This window comes from Oncorhynchus mykiss, chromosome 24, assembly GCF_057628025.1.
Source record: "Oncorhynchus mykiss isolate SJ-2025 chromosome 24, ASM5762802v1, whole genome shotgun sequence".
NCBI classification, from domain to species: Eukaryota; Metazoa; Chordata; class Actinopteri; order Salmoniformes; family Salmonidae; genus Oncorhynchus; species Oncorhynchus mykiss.
The window spans coordinates 2,020,634-2,041,085 of NC_143045.1; the positions used below are offsets into that span (position 1 = coordinate 2,020,634).

The 20,452-nt window shown below is 43.9% G+C and overlaps 1 protein-coding gene across 3 annotated transcripts in view; it reads right to left on the reverse strand.

The window, feature by feature from the left end:
- The window catches only part of LOC110503529 (serine/threonine-protein kinase SIK2), a 57,291-nt gene that overhangs the window by 27,687 nt on the left and 9,152 nt on the right, over positions 1-20,452 (reverse strand). For all 3 annotated transcript variants that reach the window (XM_021581888.3, XM_021581889.3, XM_090218095.1), the window contains one exon: positions 10,083-10,244. In XM_021581888.3, the coding sequence (XP_021437563.1) occupies positions 10,083-10,244 (162 nt within the window). The remainder of the gene's footprint in view (positions 1-10,082; positions 10,245-20,452) is intronic.

A 20,452-nucleotide genomic window follows, 5' to 3' on the forward strand; every position in this document is an offset into this window, starting at 1 on the left:
TTACGCACCTTCACCTTGACTCAAACAAACATACACTGGGTTGAGTTCTTCTGCCCATAGACGGTATGGATGGTTCTGCCTGGGCACATTTAGCTGGCTGACTAAGTGAGTGATGGGTGGTAAGAGGTGAGGGAAGGATGGAAGGGAACGGATCGGAACAGATGGGAGCGCGTCAGTACTCAGTGAGCGAGAGCGCACGAGTCAAAGGATCAGAAGGTGGCTGACTCACAGGAAGTCAAGACAGATTGACTACCTGTAGCCTGTGGCATAGGGGGGGGGGGGGCTTTAAACAATAGCTCCAGATTAGAAAATGTGACTGTGTGTGTGCGCAAAGAGTGGGGGTGGTTGCTAAAGAGGCAGAAAAATATTCCTTGCACAGCAGCACCTGTACATGCTAATCATTTTCCAACATTAAACAGCAATTTTAGGCACCCTAGGATTCTGTTCCAGCAGACAGAAGAAATTGAGATGTTCCAAGCAGGAACAAGGATTTAACTGTTTTTGTCCGGCAAAGAACACTATTCGACCTATCGCTTTTTAATCAAGGATTAAAATGGCTTTAACTTGTTTAAATAGGAAGGTGAGATGCATTGTGTTCAGACAGTATTCATATGCCTTGACATATTCCAAATTTAGTTGTTAGACGGAATTCAAAACGGATTCAATTAATTTGCTTTCCCAACCATCTACACACAATACCCCATAATGACAAAGTGAAAACTTGTTAAAATATATTTTCTGCACATTTATTGAAAATAAAATACATATCATACAGTACCAGTCAAAAATGTGGACACCTACTCATTACAGGGTTTGTCTATTTATTTATTTTATTTATTTTTATAAAAAGTTACATCAAAATATATTTGATATTCTTCAAAGTAGCCACCGACAGCTTTGCACAGTCTTGGCATTCTCTCAACCAGCTTCATGAGATAGTCACCTGGAATGCATTTAAATTAACAGGCGTGCCTTGTTAAAAGTTAATTTCTTGAATTTCTTTCCTTCTTAATGCGTTTGCCAATCAGTTGTGTTGTGACATGGGGGGGTATACAGAAGATAACCCTATTTGGTAAAAGACCAAGTCCATATTATTTGAGAACAGCTCAAATAAGCAAAGAGAGACAGCAGTCCATCATTACTTTAAAGACATGAAGGTCAGTCAATACGTGAAATGTCAAGAACTTGGAAAGTTCCTTCAAGTGCATTCGCAAAAACCAAGCGCAATGATGAAACTGGCTCTCATGATGAGGCCTGCCACAGGAAAGGAAGACCCTGTTATCTCTGCTGCAGAGGATAAGTTCATTAGAGTTACCAGCCTCAGAAATTGCAGCCCAAATAAATGCTTCACAAATTTAAAGTAACAGACACCTCAACATCACCTGTTCAGAGGAGACTGCGTGAATCGTGCCCTTCTTGGAAAACCTCCCTGGTCTTTGTGGTGGAGGTTTTAAATTCACTGATTGAATGAGGGAATTACGGGGGTACGGAGAGGAGGTTGTCATTCAAAAATCAGAGTGAGTCCATGCAACTTGTCAGGCACATTTTTACTCCTGAACTTTCAGGCTTGCAATAACAAAGGGGTTGAAGACTCAATGTATTTCAGCTTTTCATTTTTTATTAATTTGTAAACATTTATTCTAAACATAATTCCACTTTGACATTATAGGGTATTGTGTGCATGCCAGTGACACTAAATCTAATTTTAAATTCCGTCTAACATAACATTACTTTTTGAAGGCACTAATATATATACACATATACACACACACACACACACACACACACTGTATTTATTTTTTACAAAAGTTAGCCTACTAATTGACTAAAGTGTTAGTGTATATGAAATAACAGGAGAAAGGCCGGAACTGTGTAAAAAGCATAATGAACGGATTCAGTCTTATCTTTGGAACGTGACCATCTACTATCCCTGGAAGCAAATTATCTATAGTTTGTAACTCTGCTTCCATCTAACAAACCATGAGTATTAGGAGAAGTGCAACATAAGGACAGACTACAAAGTATCACACAAATCAAAAATAACAATACAGGTAGGTAGCAATACTAATAAATAACTATGTAACAGTATAGTAGTCAAGTCTAGTGGCTATGTTTGAAAAACTGTTCCTTTCTAGGGAACTGTGTCCCAAATGGCACCATATTCACTGTAGTGCACTACTTTTGACCAGGGCCTCTGGTATAGAGAGTAGGGTGTTATTTAGGACGCAGAGTAGAACAACCTGCAGGTTTTTTTAGCCAATGTGATATGTAATGCACATATTTGTGTGTTGAGGCCATTGGTCGGCTAGCTGGGCCTTCATGAGGTCATCTCCCAGGAGACTGACATGAGCTCATAGAGTGACTGTGTTCTGATTGTTCCAAGGGAGAGAGAGAGAGAGAGAGAGAGCGCACGCGAGTCAGTGAGCTCCAAACTTACACTTGATCTAAATCATAACTCGGAAAGAAAAAAAGATCTCTGCCTTTCATTAAAATTAAACTTCCAACAGCGTGTGGCCAAATCTTTTACCAGAATGAAGCTGCTAGCTTTTTCTCTTACGCAAATCACTACCTCCTCCCCACCCCCTCTGTTCCCGCTCCCTTTCTGTCTCACTCCCTCACGTGTCTGTTCCTTATGTTTAAGATTTCCATTAGAATAAACTTCAGTGTCGTTGCCCTCGAGTGTGAGAACGGAGAGATCGTTATCTGTGGAGCCCGACAGTGTTAAGGGACCCTGTTGTAACAACTTTATCAAATGAATAAAAAGTATTTTGTATTCTCCGCTCTCTTTTTATTTATTTTTTATCATCCCCGTTATATAAAGCCGAGGGAAGAAGATGCGTTGCGAAAAAAACAAATAATAATACGCTGCCTTACGTAATGGGGGCAGGTTGTGTTGGACTGTGTGGCACAAAGCAGTGTTCAGTAGCTCAGCAAATTGATTTAGTCTCTTCAGTGCTCTGGCCAAATGCGCTCACCCCCCCTCCCATGAGAGGCCAATGTCCAAGATCAACCCGTATAAAGCTACAGCAGTGTCCTGGACTGCAACACAAATGGCACCCTATTCCCTGTTTAGTGCACTACTTTTGACCAGGGCCCATTAGGAAGCCCATAGGCAGGACTCCAGACTAACATTTGATTAACTCGAACAGGAAGTACCAGTGACGCGCTCAATATGGAAGTTTTCCGATGAAACGGATGCTAAGCTACAGTACTGTTTAGTACAGACTGGAATATGGTCCAAGATTCATCAGATAACATTTAAGGACGCTTATAAGAAATACCGCTACAACCCCTGACAATCCATCAAACAGTAAAAATTTCAATACAGGACTAAGATTGAATCCTGCTATGCCGGCATTGACGCTCGTTGGATGTGGCAGGGCTTGCAAACCATCAGAGTACAAAGGGACACTCAGGCCCGAGCTGTTCAGTGATGTGAGCATACCAGACAAGCAAAATTCGTTCCATGCTCGCTTCGAGGCAACCAACACTGAACCATGCATGAGAGCATCAGCTGTTCCGGACAATTGTGATCTCGCACTCCGTAGCAGATGTGAGTAAGCCCTTTAAAACAGGTTAAAATTCACATGGCCACATAGCCAGATGGATTACCAGGATGCGTACTCAGAGCATTGCTCTAACCAGCTGGCAAGTGTCTTGACTGACATTTTCAACCTCTCCCTGACCCCGTCGGTTATACCTACATGTTGCAAACAAACCACCATAGTCCCTGTGCCCAAGAACGTCAAGGTAGCCTGGCTAAATGACTATCACCCCGTAGCACTCACATCTGTAGCCATGAAATGCTTTGAAAAGGCTGGTTATGGCTCACATCAATAACACCATCCCAGACACCCTGGGCCCACTTCTAATTCACATACCGTCCCAACAGATCCATAGATGTATTGCATCTATATTGCACTCCACACTGCCCTCTCCCACCTAGACAAGAGGAACACCTACGTAAGAATGCTGTTTATTGACTATAGCTTAGCGTTCAACACCATAGTATCCTCCAAGCTCAGGATCCTGGGACTGAACACCTTTTGCAACTGGATCCTGGACTTCCTGACAGGCCGTCCCCAGGTGGTGAGGGTAGTAAGAACACACCCTCAACACGGGCCAGTCATTTGACATTTTAGTGCATTCATCTTAAGATAGCTAGGTGGGAAAACCACATATCACAGGCATAGTAAGTACACTTTTCATCAAAGTAGTGAGGAGAGGGATTATTTAAGATGTAGAGTTAGAGGTAGGGTTTCAGGTGCTTGGACTGGGCTGAGCGGGAACACCAAGAGACCAGAGGTGACAGAACGGAGTGCTCGGGTGTAGGGTTTGAGCATTGCCTGAAGGTAGGGAGGGGCAATTCCTCTTGCTGCTCCATAGGCAAGCACCATGGTCTTGTAGTGGATGCAAGCTTTGACTGGAAGCTAGTGGAGGGTGCATAGGAGCGGGGTGACATGGGAGAACTTGGGAAACTTGAAAACCAGGCGGGCTGCAGCATTCCGGAAAAGTTGCAGAGGTTTGATGGCACAAGCGGAGAAACAACAGTGAGTTGCAGTAGTCCAGATGGGCGAGGACAAGTGCCTGGATTAGGACCTGCGCCACTTCCTGTGTGAGGTAAGGTCATACTCCACGGATGTTGTAGAGAATTAACCTGCAGGAGCGAGTCACTGCTTTAATGTTTGCAGAAAACGACAGCTGCATAGCCACGCACGACTCCAACACCATCATTAACTTAGCTGATGACACGACAGTGGTCAGTGCCAGGACAACAACCTCTCCCTCAACTTTAGCAAGACAAAAGAACTGATTGCAAACTACAGGATATGGCGGGTCCAACACGCTCTCATCCACATTAACGGGGCTGTAGTGGAAATGGGTCGAGAGCGTCAAGTTCCTCGGTGTCCACATCACTAAGGAATTATCATGGTCCACACACACACACACACACACACTAACACAGTCGTGAATAAGGCACGACAACGCCTCTTCCGCCTCAGGAGGCTGAAAATATCCTCAAAATGTTCTACAGCTGCACCATTGAGAGCATCTTGACTGGCTGCGTCACCTCTTGCTATGGCAACTGCTTGGCATCCGACCACAAGGCACTACACAGAGGGAAGTGAGTATGGCCCAGTATGTCACTGGGGCCGAGCTCCCAGCCATCCAGGACCTCTTTAACAGGCGGTGTCAGAGGAAAGTCCTAAAGATTGTCAAAGACTCCAGCCACCAATTATCAAAGACAGCACGGTAAGCAGTACTGATGCACCAAGTCTGGAACCAACAGGACCTTGAATAGCTTCTACCCCAATGCCAAGAGACTGCTAAATAGTCTGGGTAGCGTTAACTATTTAACTATGTGCATTGACCCTTTTTGCACTAACTCTTGACTCATCACGTACGCGGCTGCTATATTTATCCTGCTGCCTTGTCATTTTATCCCTACCGATATGTACATATCTAACTCAATTACCTCGTACCCCTGCACATCCACTCTGTACTAGTGCCCAGTGTATATAGCTACGTTATCGTTACTATTTGTGTATTTATTCCTCGTGTTATTGTTGGGAAGGGCCCGTAAGTAAACATTTCACTGTTAGTCTACACATGTTGTTTACAAACCATGTGACACATATACTTTCATTTTAAATGACAACAGGATAGCTGTGTTTTCCCCACAATAGGATTTTAAAATGCTATACATTTATCCAGGAAATCAGAGCGAGTGGCTCGCTCAACACAGCAGCAGCAGTTCCCAGCTAAACAGGTACAGGGGCAGGCAGACACTTTAATTACAGGAGTGATGAGGATAAATGTACTTTACTGCTTGACCAAATCATGGGCTTTAGCCTCCTAAAGAAAATAGGGTGTTTTGAGTGAGGTGAACATGTAGAATGTGCTGCTGGCACTGATGCTACCAATTTAAAAAAATTCACTCGCACAGCCATGTAAAAGGGACGCAAAGTGCGACTGAATGGTTGAAAGTAGTGCACTATATGGGGAATAGGGTGCTACTTGGGACTCACTCTCTCTCTCTGCCACTAGTGTGACGTCAGGGTTTCCGTTAGGAAAATGTGGCTCTGGACAACATGACTGGGGAGATTTTAATTTGACGGCCATTTGAAACATTTTAACCATGAGATTTTCTACCCACAGTGCTCAAAATGACAGAAATCACATTTAGATTATGGTAATGCATCTTAACAAAACATGGAACTAACTCATGGAATGAAGCAGCCAATAAAACCTTATTTTCAAACAGTTGCCAAAAAGCAATTTGCGGGAAAACACACTATAAACAGCGCACTTGACAGCAGTTCCATATGTGACAGAGATTAAAATCTCTGTTAGAAACTTAGAAAGAAGGGGGGGGGGTCTAAAGACTCCAATAGGGAAGTAAATTGAACTAAATTTGCCAAAATTATATACATTACTCCCGTTTATACAGGAAGAAATAAAATCATTCAAAATACTTCACCAGAAAGCATGACTTAGCCACAGAGGAATCAAGGACCACTAGCTTCTTTAAAAAAAAATAGCTGTGGATTGTTTCAAAATCATAAGCTCATAGGCGTATGCCTATTTGGGCTTATGCCTATTTGGGCAGTGCGCATGGCAATAGGCCTAGCTGATCATTGAGTTGCAGTTGTCAGTGAAAAGCATAAGTAAAATGTGTGAAGCAGTGGAGGCTCCTCAGAGGAGGATCATCCTCCACAGTGAATCTCATACAAATAAAAAGTGAAACATTAAAATATATATTTTAGATAAAACTACACTAAATATATTCACATCACCAAACAATTGATTAAAACAGTGTTTTGCCTGTGTGCAATCTAATTACGTGACTTCTGAAGGTAATTGGTTGCATCAGAGCTTATTTAGGGCTTCAAAGCAAAGGGGGTGAATACATATGCACGCACCACTTTTCAGTGTTTTAATTTGACATTTTTTTAAACAAGTTATTTTTTTTCATTTCACTTCACAAATTTTGCGTATGTCCATCACATGAAATCCGAATAAAAATCTATTTAAATTACAGGTTGTAATAGGAAAAACGCCTAGGAGGATGAATACTTTGGCAAGGCAGTGTAAGCATGATCGTCAAATGTATTTACATTGACTTGTATCTCCATAAATGAATAAACAGCATCATTTTGCAATGGGATTTTTTTTCCCTCTCAGTCATTTTAGCCTGCAACAGATTTAGAATACAGTTTTCATTTTTGGGGGGTGGACAAAAGCCAGCAACTTTTGGCTTACGGAAACCCTGTGTGACGTGTACCACAGACTGCACAACACACACTTAACAACAGCAGTGCAGCATTGCCATTGACTTGTCTAGCTAAAAACAAGGTTTCATAACCATCACCTAAAATTAACAATAATCCAATCCCATGCAAATCTGGATTCTATTCTGGTAATACTGTGAATCTGGGTTTACTGAATGAAAGTAATCTGAAATTTGTTTCCCCCCCCCCCCCCTTTTTTTTAATACCTCACCTGAAAAACTGTCTAGCTCTGACAATGCAATGCATCAAGGTCAGAGTGATGCTTGCCACAAGGTCAAAATGTGAAATGTTAAAAGAAGTGAAGGCACGGTATACGTACGTCTAGATTTAGCCTAGTCTTTAGGCTACATTTGAACTAGAGACAAAAGAAGCGGTCAATCATATACCTTTATGCCCATATCTAAGACGGGGGATCTAAAGGTGTGTATTACCCCGAGACAAAGGGAGCTGTAGATAATTATATCTCGGCTAGTCTATGTCGGTGAGGGCCCTGGCAAGGCACATTAAGGCAGAGTAAAGAAGGAGTGAGGGCTTATCAGAGGAGCTGACCCACTTTGCGGGCTGCATACTGAGCAGCGTGGCTGGCTGACGTCAATGCTCCCAACAGCCCAGGGGCTCGCTATGTGGGGAGGGTGGGCTGCGCAACGCCACGCCCAGCACCAGTCACTCTGTCTGTGTCCCAAATGGATCCCAACAGTGGCTGTTCCTTTATAAATGAGGGACAATGCGATGTGTCCTTGTTCAAGTTGACACAAGTGCATAGAGAGCTCAGCTTACAATGGTGATTTATACAGCTGGTGGACAGTGTGTGTGGTTGAGTATCACCCTGTCTGAGGTACAGAGGCATGGGGGGGTGAATGAGAGGGTGGCTTAATGATTATATCACACCTGCACCTTGAACATGTGATTCTGTGTAATGGGTCACCTTTCAGCTTGGTCCATGAACAATAAAGCAAGACATAGTGTAATAGTATGGGTGAAGGGGGTGTACCACTGTGAACAAATGTTATTTGACCCAATCACTGGTCACATATGATATGGCAAGTGTTTTCAAAGCAGTTAATTTGATGCCAGCCTCAACCCCAAGTGTGATTAAGAGGCTTCCTGATTAGTGCATGATCTACCACACACACACACACACACACACACAGAGAGAGAGACAAGCTCTTTGAAGTAGAAACATAAAAGCAACACCCCCTGCTGAATGGCACTTGGGTGACCTTTCCCTGACTGACCATCAACCACGACAGCACTATGGAGCGTCTGAGAGACTGACCGCCCGGGCAGTTCTGGGTATACAAAAGGAGACCTTTAAAAAAAGGGAGACTAGTGTGGCAGTGCATCCTCTTCTTTGAGGATAAAACATGAACCACACAATGTCCTTCGGTGAGGTAAAACAAGAGGTGAGATATCACTGGGGGAACATTTATCTGTTTCTCTGTGCAGTGAGTCTCTTTTTAGTCCAGAGAGACTAGAACAAAATGACAAAAAACATTGTCCTCATCTAAGACAAGCAAAGCACAGGATGTCCCAATGTCCTTGTGTGCCTGCCTGATGTATTTGTAATCCTACGTTAATGTTTTCACTGGTCCATTTCCCCCAAAAAGTGTACCTTTCCCAACAATTGGATCGGCGTCATTGTGGTGGCGATTTTGCCTTTGGTAATAACAACCACTACCTGCCACCACAACCGATCATCTTCTCTTACATCCACAGAGAGACAAACTGAGTCGTGTTGATTAGATATCAAACGGAACAAAACAGACTAAAACCGAGGAGGGACTACAGGGACTCATTTAAATTTTTAGTTGAAAAACATTTGGAAACGTTTTCCTTTGCGTGCCCTAATGAACACGGGAAGACAGGCTTCTTTAAGTCTCTCTCTCTGTCAGTCACAGTCCGGACTAGCCTAGATCTCACACCACTGGAGCAGGAACGCAAGGACTCTGTGGGCATGCACACAGCACGTCACCGTGTTTGACAAACATCTCAGAACAGTCCTTCTCACCCAGCCCTCTCGCAGATGCTCGATGACATTTTCACCAGCCCGCTCAAAATGCCATCTTCCTGATAATGCAACAGCCCGAGGCTCTGTGCAGTACGGTCTAGCTTTCAGCTCCTGCTTCCCTGATCTAGCTAGGGGGCTTTGGTCACCTCAACACAGTGCAAATGGCCTGCTCTGGTCGTTAGACATTTCAGAACTGAACCATCGCTGAGGTCATTGCTCCTGGCCATGTAATCCAACAGCAATGTTCTGATCAAAACAAGTTGTGAAGTTGTTCGCACTATATATAAAAAGACTTGGTTCACAATTTCTAGGCCTTTGTCGATTTACAGGATCTTCACAACTGTGAACATGAAACTCTCTCTACACAAGGTATTTTCATACAGTCCATCCCACTGGTCTTTCCAAATCAAATCAAATTTTATTTGTCACATACACATGGTTAGCAGATGTTAATGCGAGTGTAGCGAAATGCTTGTGCTTCTAGTTCCGACAATGCAGTAATAACCAACGAGTAATCTAACCTAACAATTTAGATTACTCTCAGGTTCCCCTGAAACACTAAGAGTAGGGTTGCAAAATTCAGCTCACTTTCCAAAAATTGCCAGGACTCCAACCAGGATTTCTGGAAAACAGGGGGAATTTTGGAACCCTAGCGATGAGAAAGTACAGGTGTTTTTCTTGACCAAGTGACTTGACCAGAAAAAATGTCTGGTCTCTCATGACAGGTTATGGAGTCAGGAAAAAACACAAAAATGTCTGGCTTCACTGCACTGACCACCTACCTGCTATCTTGATGTTCATGTGTCCGTCCAGCAGCAGGTTCTCAGCCTTCAGGTCTCGGTGGACTATGTTACGATTGTGGCAGTACTCCACCGCTGATAGGATCTGCCAGAATTTGCGCCGCGCTTCTAGCTCGCTCAGTCGCCCGTGTTTGGCCAGGTAGTCTAGAGAGGGGAGAGGGATAGAGTCATATATATGTTCATCAGCTGGCATACATTCAAATCAAGGGTGGCTAGGATGCGTAGCCCTCAAACATGTACTGTAGGCCTGTGTGTGCTCCATGTCTTCTTCCTAGCTAAGGCTTGCTAGACTACACATTAGACCAAATCCATCTGTGTGCCTAACAGAATCCACACTCTGATCATGCCTGAACAGTAATAGGCTAGTACAATTCCATTTGGGTTTGGTTTGCCATACGCCATGGTTGTAGAGTACAATCACATAGTGGCATGAAACACCTCAGCTCTCTCAACTATTCTTACAGTAACCACCCCTCCTCCGGCCAGCCTACAAAGGAAAGGACAGTGATGAGCCACAATAAGGAGCCTGGCCTGTGATTCTGTGGTCGGGTCGAGGCAGCAGAGTAAACACGGACGTAATCATGTGGTCAGTCACCACACCCAAGAGTGCTGGGTCAGGCCCTCAGACCTCAGCCAGCCAAGCCCTCAGACCATACAGGCCCAACTAACGCATACAGTGCTCGACTAACATATTCTAGCCCAGCCTGGCTAGCTCCGCTCAGCTTACAGCTGGAGGGCTGAGGTGAGCTGGCAGGGCTGGGCAGTGACAAACACATTAGCCTAAGCTTACTGTAATACACAGAAAACATTGAAAATGTCCTCATCAGCTAACTCAAGGAGGGGATAGAAGGAGGGTTACTCAGAACTGCCCTGTTGTTTGTACATTAGCACATAAGAGGGGGAGGGAGTGAGAAAGAGCCAAGATAACCTAACTCCAAAGTCCCTGGGTGCTTCAATGTCGTACAAAGAGCTGCATGACGCTCTTCTATTCTGACCCCTACGCTGCCTCTCTAAGGGACAAACGGGTGGAAACAAATTTTGGCCACAGACCATTTTCCTGAGACAAATGCAAACACTTGGAATCTATTTTGGGGCTCCAGAGTGATGCAGCGGTCTAAGGCACTGCACTCACTAGAGACCCTGGTTCGATCCCGGGCTGTATCACAACCGGCCGTGATCGGGAGTCGCATAAGGCGTAGGCCGTCATTGTAAATAAGAATTTGTTCTTAACAGACTTGCCTAGTTATTAAATGGAAGGTTAAATGAAAAAAATGTTTAAAATGTTGGGGTCTTGGCTTGTTTGAATAGTGTACATGTTAAAGAAACCTCCCCATCCATCTCCAAAGATCATGGACCCATCATGTCTCGATTCTGTTGATATTTCTTGAATTAGTATTCAGCGATGCTGACAAGTCCAAAAATTCTCCAACAGCAAACACTTCGCCCAAACTCTCACAACATCGCTGGGACCAAAAGGCTCCTTAACAGCTTTTACCCCAAAGCCACAAGACTGCTGAACAGTTACTCAAATGGCTACCCAGACTATTTGCATTGACCCAGTTTTAAAAAAAAATGTTTAAAAATAAATTCTACAACTTGCTTGATGTACATTCACTGGACTCTAACTACACACACACACTACTGCTACTACTTTGTTTATTATCTATGCATAGTCACTTTACCCCTAGCTCCAGTGCATTCGGAAAGTATTCAGACCCCTTAACTTCTCCACATTTTGTTACAGCTTTATTCTAAAATGGATTAAATAAATAATCTCAATCTACACACACACACACACACACCATAATGACAAAGCAAAAACAGGTTTTTAGAAAGTTATAAAAAACAGAAAAACCTTATTTACATAAGAATTCAGACAGACTAAAAATGGAGCGCAGGTGCATCCTGTTTCCATTGATCATCCTTGAGATATTTCTACAACTTCATTGGAGTCCACCTTTGGTAAATTAAATTGATTGGACATGATTTCGGAAGGCACACACCTGTCTATATAAAGATCCCGAAGTTGACAGTGCATGTCAGAGCAAAAACCAAGCCATGAGGTCAAAGGAATTGTAAGTAGAGCTCCGAGACAGGATTGTGTCAAGGCACAGATCCGGGGAAGGGTACCAAAAAATGGCTGCAGCTTTGAAGGTCCCCAAGAACACAGAAGTTTGGAATCACCAAGACTCTTCCTAGAGCTGGCTGCCTGGCCAACTGAGAAGGGCCTTGGTCATAAAGGCCTGACAGAGCTCTAGAGTTCCCCTGTGGAGAACCTTCCAGAAGGACAACCATCTCTGCAGCACTCCAACAAATCAGGTCCCTCCTCAGTAAAAGTCACATGACAGCCCAGTTGGAGTTTGCCAAGAGGCACCTAAAAATGACTGACCATGAGAAACAAGATTCTCTGGTCTAATGAAACCAAGCTTGAACTCTTTGGCCTGAATGCCAAGCCTCACGTCTGGAGGAAACCTGGTACCATGTCTACGGTGAAGCATGGTGGTGGCAGCATCATGCTGTGGGGATGTTTTTCAGCAGCAGGGACTGGGAGAATAGTCAGAATCGAGGGAAAGATGAACGGAGCAAAATACAGAGAGATCCTTGATGAAAACCTGCTCCAGAGCGCCCAGGACCTCAGACTGGGGCGAAGGTTCACCTTCCAACAGGACAACGACTCTAAGCACACAGCCAAGACAACTCAGGAGTGGATTCGGGATAAATATCTGAATGTCCTCGAGTGGCCCAACCAGAGCCTGGACTTGAACCCAATCGAACATCTCTGGAGAGACCTGAAAATAGCTGTGCAGCAACGCTCCCCATCCAACCTGACAGAGCTTGAGAGGATCTGCAGAGAAGAATGGGAGAAACTCCCCAAATACAGGTGTGCCAAGCTTGTAGAGTCATAGCCAAGAAGACTCGAGGCTGTAATCGCTGCTAATGGTGCTTCAATAAAGTACTGAGTCAAGGGTCTGAATAGTTATGGAAATGTGATCAGTTTAATTTGAAAGACATTTGCAAACATGTCTAAAAACCTGTTTTTGCTATGTCAATATGAGGTATTGTGTGTAGATTGATGAGAAAAATAACATGAATTCATTTTAGAATAAGGCTGTAACATAATAAAATGTGGAAAAAGTCAAGGGGTCTGACTACTTTCCAAATATACATAATTACCTCAATGACCTTGACTAACCCGTAAGCATTGCCCATTGACCCAGTACCTCTTGTGTATAGCCTCATTGTTTCTATTTTATTGTGATACCATTTTTCCTTTAACATTTATTTGACCAGTTAAGTTGACGGAGAACACATTGTCATTCATAGCAATGACCTGGGGAATAGTTACAGGAGAGAGAGGGGGATGAATGAGCCAACTGGAAGCTGGGGATGACTAGACGGCCATGATGGTATGAGTGTATTTAGCTAATTATTATAACGTAAAATTTGAATTGTAACCATCCGCAAATTCCAAATCAAATAAAACTCGTTACGACTTCCTCCCGTCAATTACAACCATGAACAGATATAATGGGAGAGAGAATTAATCACTCATCAACAGCCTCTGGGAAACTCGTGTCATGATGGCATCTTCACACCTGCAACCAGCAGGCAGCCATGCATGCAGCTCTGTATTTCACACCCTCACATAGCATGGAGGGAGAACGACAGAGAGGAATGGGAACTCATTTCCCTCTACAGTACAAGGGCAAAATCACGTTCAAGACATTTCAACGATACAAAACATTTCAGGAGACCAACCAGAGTTCGAGTTTTAAAGAGTCTGAGTCATCTCAACAGCGTCAACCACCCTGTGCTCACACGAGAGGGTGAAAAAAATGAAAAATGGAGCAACTGCAAAGTTAGGCTATTCCTAAGGGAAATATCAAGCATTAACTCCATCAATCTGAATTATAATTTCCTCATATCCAGTTCATTATGCAAATGAGAATGCATACAGCTAAGGTTCCAGGAAACTGTGACATTATGGCCAGACTTCTACTTCTGATGAATGGTTAACTTCAGAGGGAATTAGAAAAACATGACACTGATTAGAGAGGGTGCCATATTCCATATTGTTTCCCCTCTTGACTGAGGCTTCACTTTGTCGCGTGTCGCTAATTAAAAATAAATAAAAACTCACTTGGCATGGGAATGTGGCGAGGTGCTCTGAATACAGAGATTGGGTGGGTGGGCTACTGCAGCTACACAACACAGCTATGTGATAAACCTCTCTGCATATACTGAGTAGTACGCCTACAGCGGCCTCTTGCCCTATAGTACCTAACCAATCCCTCGCTAGAGAAAGTCTGGACTTTGGATCCTGGATACCCATTTGGCTGGAATTAGCTGACACTTACATTGGACAATAGAAGTGTTGTTCACTGTGCTAGATACTATTTTTATTGCACTGAAATAGACATGAGAAATACAATATAGGGGTTGAGATGATTTTTGAATGACCACTCCTTCCTCTGTCCCCCATAGATACAATCTCTTTAAGGTCCATCAGTCAAGTATTGAATTTCAGCTTGTCGAAAGCCTCAAAGAAGGGCAGTGATTGGACAATGGGTAACAATAATAAATCAGACATTGAATATCTCTAAGCATGGTCAAGTTAATAATTATGCTGTGGATGATGTATTAAACCACCCAGACACAAAGATACAGTCGTCCTTCCGAACGGAGCCGCTTTACACCAGACACTGGGAGAGGAATTCACCTTTCAGCAGAATAATAACCTACAACAAAAAGACAAATCTACACTGGAGTGGCTTACCAAGAAGACAGTGAATGTTCCTGAGTGGCCAAGTTACAGTTGACTTAAATCTACTTGAAAATCTATGGCATGACTTAAATTGCTCTCTAGAGCCTTGATCCCCAACACCTTGACAGAGCTAAGCCGTTCCATTCACACGCGAGCAACAGAGTCTGGTGCGCTCCAGAGTGCTTCCGCTAAGGGCTAATGACACAAAAAAAGCAAGCTTGTCACAGCAGCTACCGTCACACCAGTGAATGAATGAGTAATGCACTGCTTCAACGTCAGAAGGGGCAAGGAGGAGGACCAACAACATGGCAGCACAGTCAGGTGTACTCAGTCAAAGAAGTGCTGCATTCTGGGAGAAAGTGGGAGAGACGGGGGGGATGAATGATGAATCACAGGTCCAGGACAGGGTGTTAAAAACAACGAGGGAAAATCTCAGAAGAGCACCGTGTTCCAGTTATGTTGGGTAGATTTGTAATCTCTTAACAGCTGCTCAGGTTTTGAAGAGATTGGAAAGCCGAGCGAGAGCAGGACCTGGCGTCCGTACATTTCTTAGCTGGCCGGCATCCAGACAGCCAAGCCAGGGGGAGCCTGCCCACTGAACAAGGGAAATAATGACTCTCTCCCGATCAATCCTGCAATGTCTCAGCTCCAAACTTATTTTCCTGAAATTTAGTACGGAAGTAAAGACGTGTAGCGTATGCGTACAATTCAACACTGCCTACCATGCCCCAGGTCAATCAGCCATCAAAACGATGCTACTAAGTGTCAGCTAGGTGAGTCAACAGTGTAGCCAAGCCTTTTCAGCTCAGACAAAAAAACACCCGATACCTACGGAGTAACAGAATTTAAAAAATTATAGACCCAACTACTGCAGCGGACAATAGAAGTTGACAGCCAAAATGAATCTCACCGTGGCACACTCTCAGGAAGACAGATGTGTTTAGGCCTAGTCAATTAAACCCAGCTACTCTCCTGTAGTGTTTTCTTCTTAATATGCATGGCCTACATGTTTTTTTTTACCCCCTTTTCAAATTCAAATTGATGTCCCCTTGCACCACCACCACCACCTCCTCCTCCTCCTCCTCCTCCTCCTCCTCCTCCTCCTCCTCCTCCTCCTCCTCCTCCTCCTCCTCCTCCTCCTCCTCCTCCTCCTCCTCCTCCTCCTCCTCCTCCTCCTCCTCCTCCTCCTCCTCCTCCTCCTCCTCCTCCTCCTCCTCCTCCTCCTCCTCCTCCTCCTCCTCCTCCTCCTCCTCCTCCTCCTCCTCCTCCTCCTCCTCCTCCTCCTCATTATTTGTAGTTGACCCAATTTCTCCAGGTTTGATCCACTCCTGCAGCTTGTTGGGTGGGTGAGGCTGACAAGCCAGCAGACAGGTTGGCATGGCTGCTTTCACTGTGTCTGGCCCACCACCCTGCCAGACTCAAAGTCCATAGGGCTGGGATGGATGGATTGTAGAAATAGCCCTACTGGAACTGTAAGTCATTGACTTGTATAGGAACGTCCGTCTTAGTAATTCCAATTCTATGGGATGGACACGGACAGACAGACTAGATCTCCTCCCAGACAGCTAGCTAGTTGACACAGTCTGGGACAAAGCTGGATGGATACGGACCGAGAGCAGCAGGCTTATAAAAAGGTCTTCTAAGCAGTGATAACAGATAGGTGGGTGAAGTGCTTTCTGGTGATTGGATAAAGAACTGTGGCTTCACAAAGCCACTAACAGACACTACTTGACAGCCAGCTACTAAGTCAAGTAGCACAAATGTAGCTTGGTGGGTTTAGTGGATCTTTAGATTGATGTTAAGTGGAAGGAATGTCTGTTTATAGTGGAAGAAAACAGAACGTCATAATCCTGTTTACCTACGTCAGCTAGTGCTACTTGCTGGCGTCTGAAAATCTCAGTGATGATGTTGATGGCGAAAAGCATATAAATATGCATTATATAACCATTTTACATTGTGCAATAGGAACAATAAGTGGGGCCAAATGGTTCTGTAATACCTAGACATGATCAGTGGAGCAATCTAAGAATTCTCTGAAATTAGGTTACCCAAATGTACTGTCCGCCCTTCAGTTGGAGTGCTGCGCTGATGAACTATCAAGCCCAGTCTATTTCTATCATAATGGGCTTGTCGTGGGCTGATTGCAAGACAGGTCCTCCAGGCGCCACATAAGTCAATACAGCCCCAGAAAGAGTCCTGAGCCCTATGGACTTCCCTATGGGCCCTGGTCAAAAGAAGTGCACTAAAGGGGAATAAAGTGTCATTTGGGATGTGGACCCGGTCTCAATTCAGTCGACTTTGTTCCATTCACTTGCCACTACTCTGCACCCTTCTTTATCAGTCGTGGTGAAAACAAGATGGCTGTTGTTAGAATCAACACCAGTGTCAGGTCTGAGCTTGACCCTGGCATAACCCAGACACAGGGAGAAGAAGAGTGTCAAACAGTTTGTTTATTTAGTGCAGTATCGCTGCTTTGCGCACACACACAAACACGTGATGACCATCCAAAATAAGGCATCAATCACTTGACAATCATTGCCACATTTCCCTACTCCGACCCTCTGTAAACATGCATTACTCTGACTAGGCAAAAATCACACAAACACACCACCTAAGAACTGAGTGTAAGAACAAAAAAGACCTGTCACATACAGTGCCTTCAAAAAGTATTCACACCAATGTACTTTTCCCACATTTTGTTGTGTTACAGCATGAATTTCAAATGGATTGAAATTAGATGGATTTTTATTTATTTTTTTACACCTTTTTGTCCCCAATTTCATGATATCCAATTGGCACTAGTTACAGTCTTGTCCCATCGTTGCAACTTCCGTACAGACTCAGGAGAGGCGAAGGTCGAGAGCCAAACATCTTCCGAAATAAGACCCTGCTTCTTGACACACTGCTCGCTTAACCCGGAAGCCAGCCGCATCAATGTGTCGGAGGAAACACCGTACAACTGGCGACCGTGTCAGCGCGCATGCACCCGCCCCGCCACGGGTGGTAGAATATTTATGTAATCAAGAAACGGTGCAGTCGGAAAGTGTTCAGACCCCTTCCCTTTTTCCAAAATGTGTTACGTTACAGCCTTATTCTAAAATTGATTAAAATGTATGTTTTTCCTCAATCTAAACACAATACCCCATAATGAGAAAGCGGAAAATCAAACTGAAATATCTTGTAAGCATTCAGACCCTTTGCTATGAAACTCTAAGTTGATTTCAGGTGAATCCTGTTTCCATTGATCATTCTTGAGCTGTTTCTACAACTTGGAGTCCACCTGTGGTAAATTCAATTGACTGGACATGATTTGGAAAGGCACACACCTGTCTATAAGGTCCCACAGTTGACCAAGCCAGGTCGAAGAAATTGTCCGTAGAGCTCCGAGACAGGATTGTGTCGAGGCACAGATCTGGGGAAGGGCACCAAAAAAATTCTGCAGCATTGAAGGTCCCCAAGAATACAGTGGCCTCCATCATTCTTAAATGGAAGAAGTTTGGAAACACCAAGACTCTTCCTAGAGTTGGCTGCCCAAACTGAGCAATCGGGGGAGAAGGGCCTTGGTCAGGGAGGTGACAGAGCACCAGAGTTCCTCTGTGGAGATGGGAGAACCTTCCAGAAGGATAAACATTGGCACGGATAAGGCAGACAACTTTGCTGAGTGCCCTGCATCACTTCACTTTGTTCCACGTGTAAAAAAAAAAAAAACTGTCATCCTTCATGTGTCAAGCAAGCACTCCCTTTCCTCCCTCTATACAAACAAATAAATAAATGAGAGAACCAGAAAACGCTGCTTGTATAACCAAGATGGCTGGTGGCAACAGTGCTGGTTTTCATTGGAGCAGACCAGAGAGCATGGCGTGTCTGTTAGCGATAGAACATGCGCCTCATACCTCAAATGGTACATCAAGATTGGTTCTATAAGTCCTAATAGGTTACTTCTAGGGCTTCTGGTTTTGCCCTCCTTTCATGACCAGACTCTTATTCATTTTTCACGGCTAGGCTATCTAGCATTTTCATATCAATAACCGCTCCAGTCCAGTAGTAAAATCCCACCAATTGTTTGTCTTCCACTTTTTAAGGGGCAAAGGTTAAGCAACCCACTCACCTTGTGCACACCTTCGAGCACACAGAACAGGAGAGTCACTGTACCCATCTCTGCATTGCCTACAGTACAATGATGTGTCAAACATCATGCAACACAACTCATCAATACAAAAATCACTTTACATAACCATTGGGAAATGGCTTGCCTTGGGAAGAAGGCCTGTCTGTGAGGTTCATGTATTGTACAAAAAACGAAATGTGCTTTGGGGTAAAATAGCATTCACATTTCGCATCTTTACCTACATCATATGATATTCTCTTAGGTTTAGATTCTGTCTTATTTGGTGGGTATATAGAAGACAGGTAAGCCTGTAACAACTCTGCACAGATACAGAAGGGTATTTGAGGAAAGGCTGTTTTGACTGACCCCTGAACTGAAAATGGAGGTCAGACAAGCTCTATTAACCTGTGACTCCTCCTCCATGCCCTCTCCCTCCCCCAGTGGGTGCCATCCAAGTGGCACAACAACATAAACAAGGGTATTTGGACAAACTACCAGCCCTGTTTAGTCAAAACACAAGACCAGGAAATCATCTCTAAATTCACTATCTACGTGGTTCATAATCATATATGATAGAATTCTAATTCTATGGGTTTAACGCAATGCTTCTCACCTATGACAATCAATCTTCACTGAAAGTAGGATTAAGGGCAAGATATGCAAATGTTGAGGAGCTCAAGGGAAGATTTAATCAAATCATCTCATTGTCTCTCAACAGGTGGAGGCATTCCTTTGTCCTACTACCTGTCCTTAGACAGACAATGAAAGAAGCCTTCCTTTTTGATTAAGCAAAAGCCTATCAGGAACATAGTGAGTACACCAAACATTATGAACACCTTCCTAATATTGAGTTGCACCCCCTTTTGCCCTCAGAACAGCCTCAATTTGTTGGGGCATGAACTCTACAAGGTGTCAAAAGCGTTCCACAGGAATGCTGGCCCATGTTGATTCCAATGCTTCCCATAGTTGTGTCAAGTTGGTTGGATGTCCTTTGGGTGATGGACCACTCTTGATACACACAGGAAACTGTTGAGCGTGAAAAACCCAGAAGCGTTGCAGCTTTTGACACAAACCCGTGCGCCTGGCACCCACTACCACAGGGGTTCCCAAACCTTTTCACCCACATTCAGCATTGGGGAACATCCCGCACCCCTCCTTCATGCGCGCCACATTTATTTATATGGGCACAAGCACTGTTCATGACAAACTGTTCACCCCCCTCTTGTTGGCAGAGAGAAAATGTTGCTGGTTTAAAGCACATTTTGTCATTGCCTGCAGAGAACATTTTGCAGTTTTAAAGCAAGTGTTCTTGCAATTCTATACATTTTGCCATGTCTAATGTGTATTCATGTGATATTTGAGTTATAAAACATTACCACAAAATCTATTGGCTAAAAAAACCTAGCTGACATGGGCTAGTTGGTCCGGACATTATCTAGAAGTTATAAATAGCTCTCTAATGTACGCCATGACTAACAA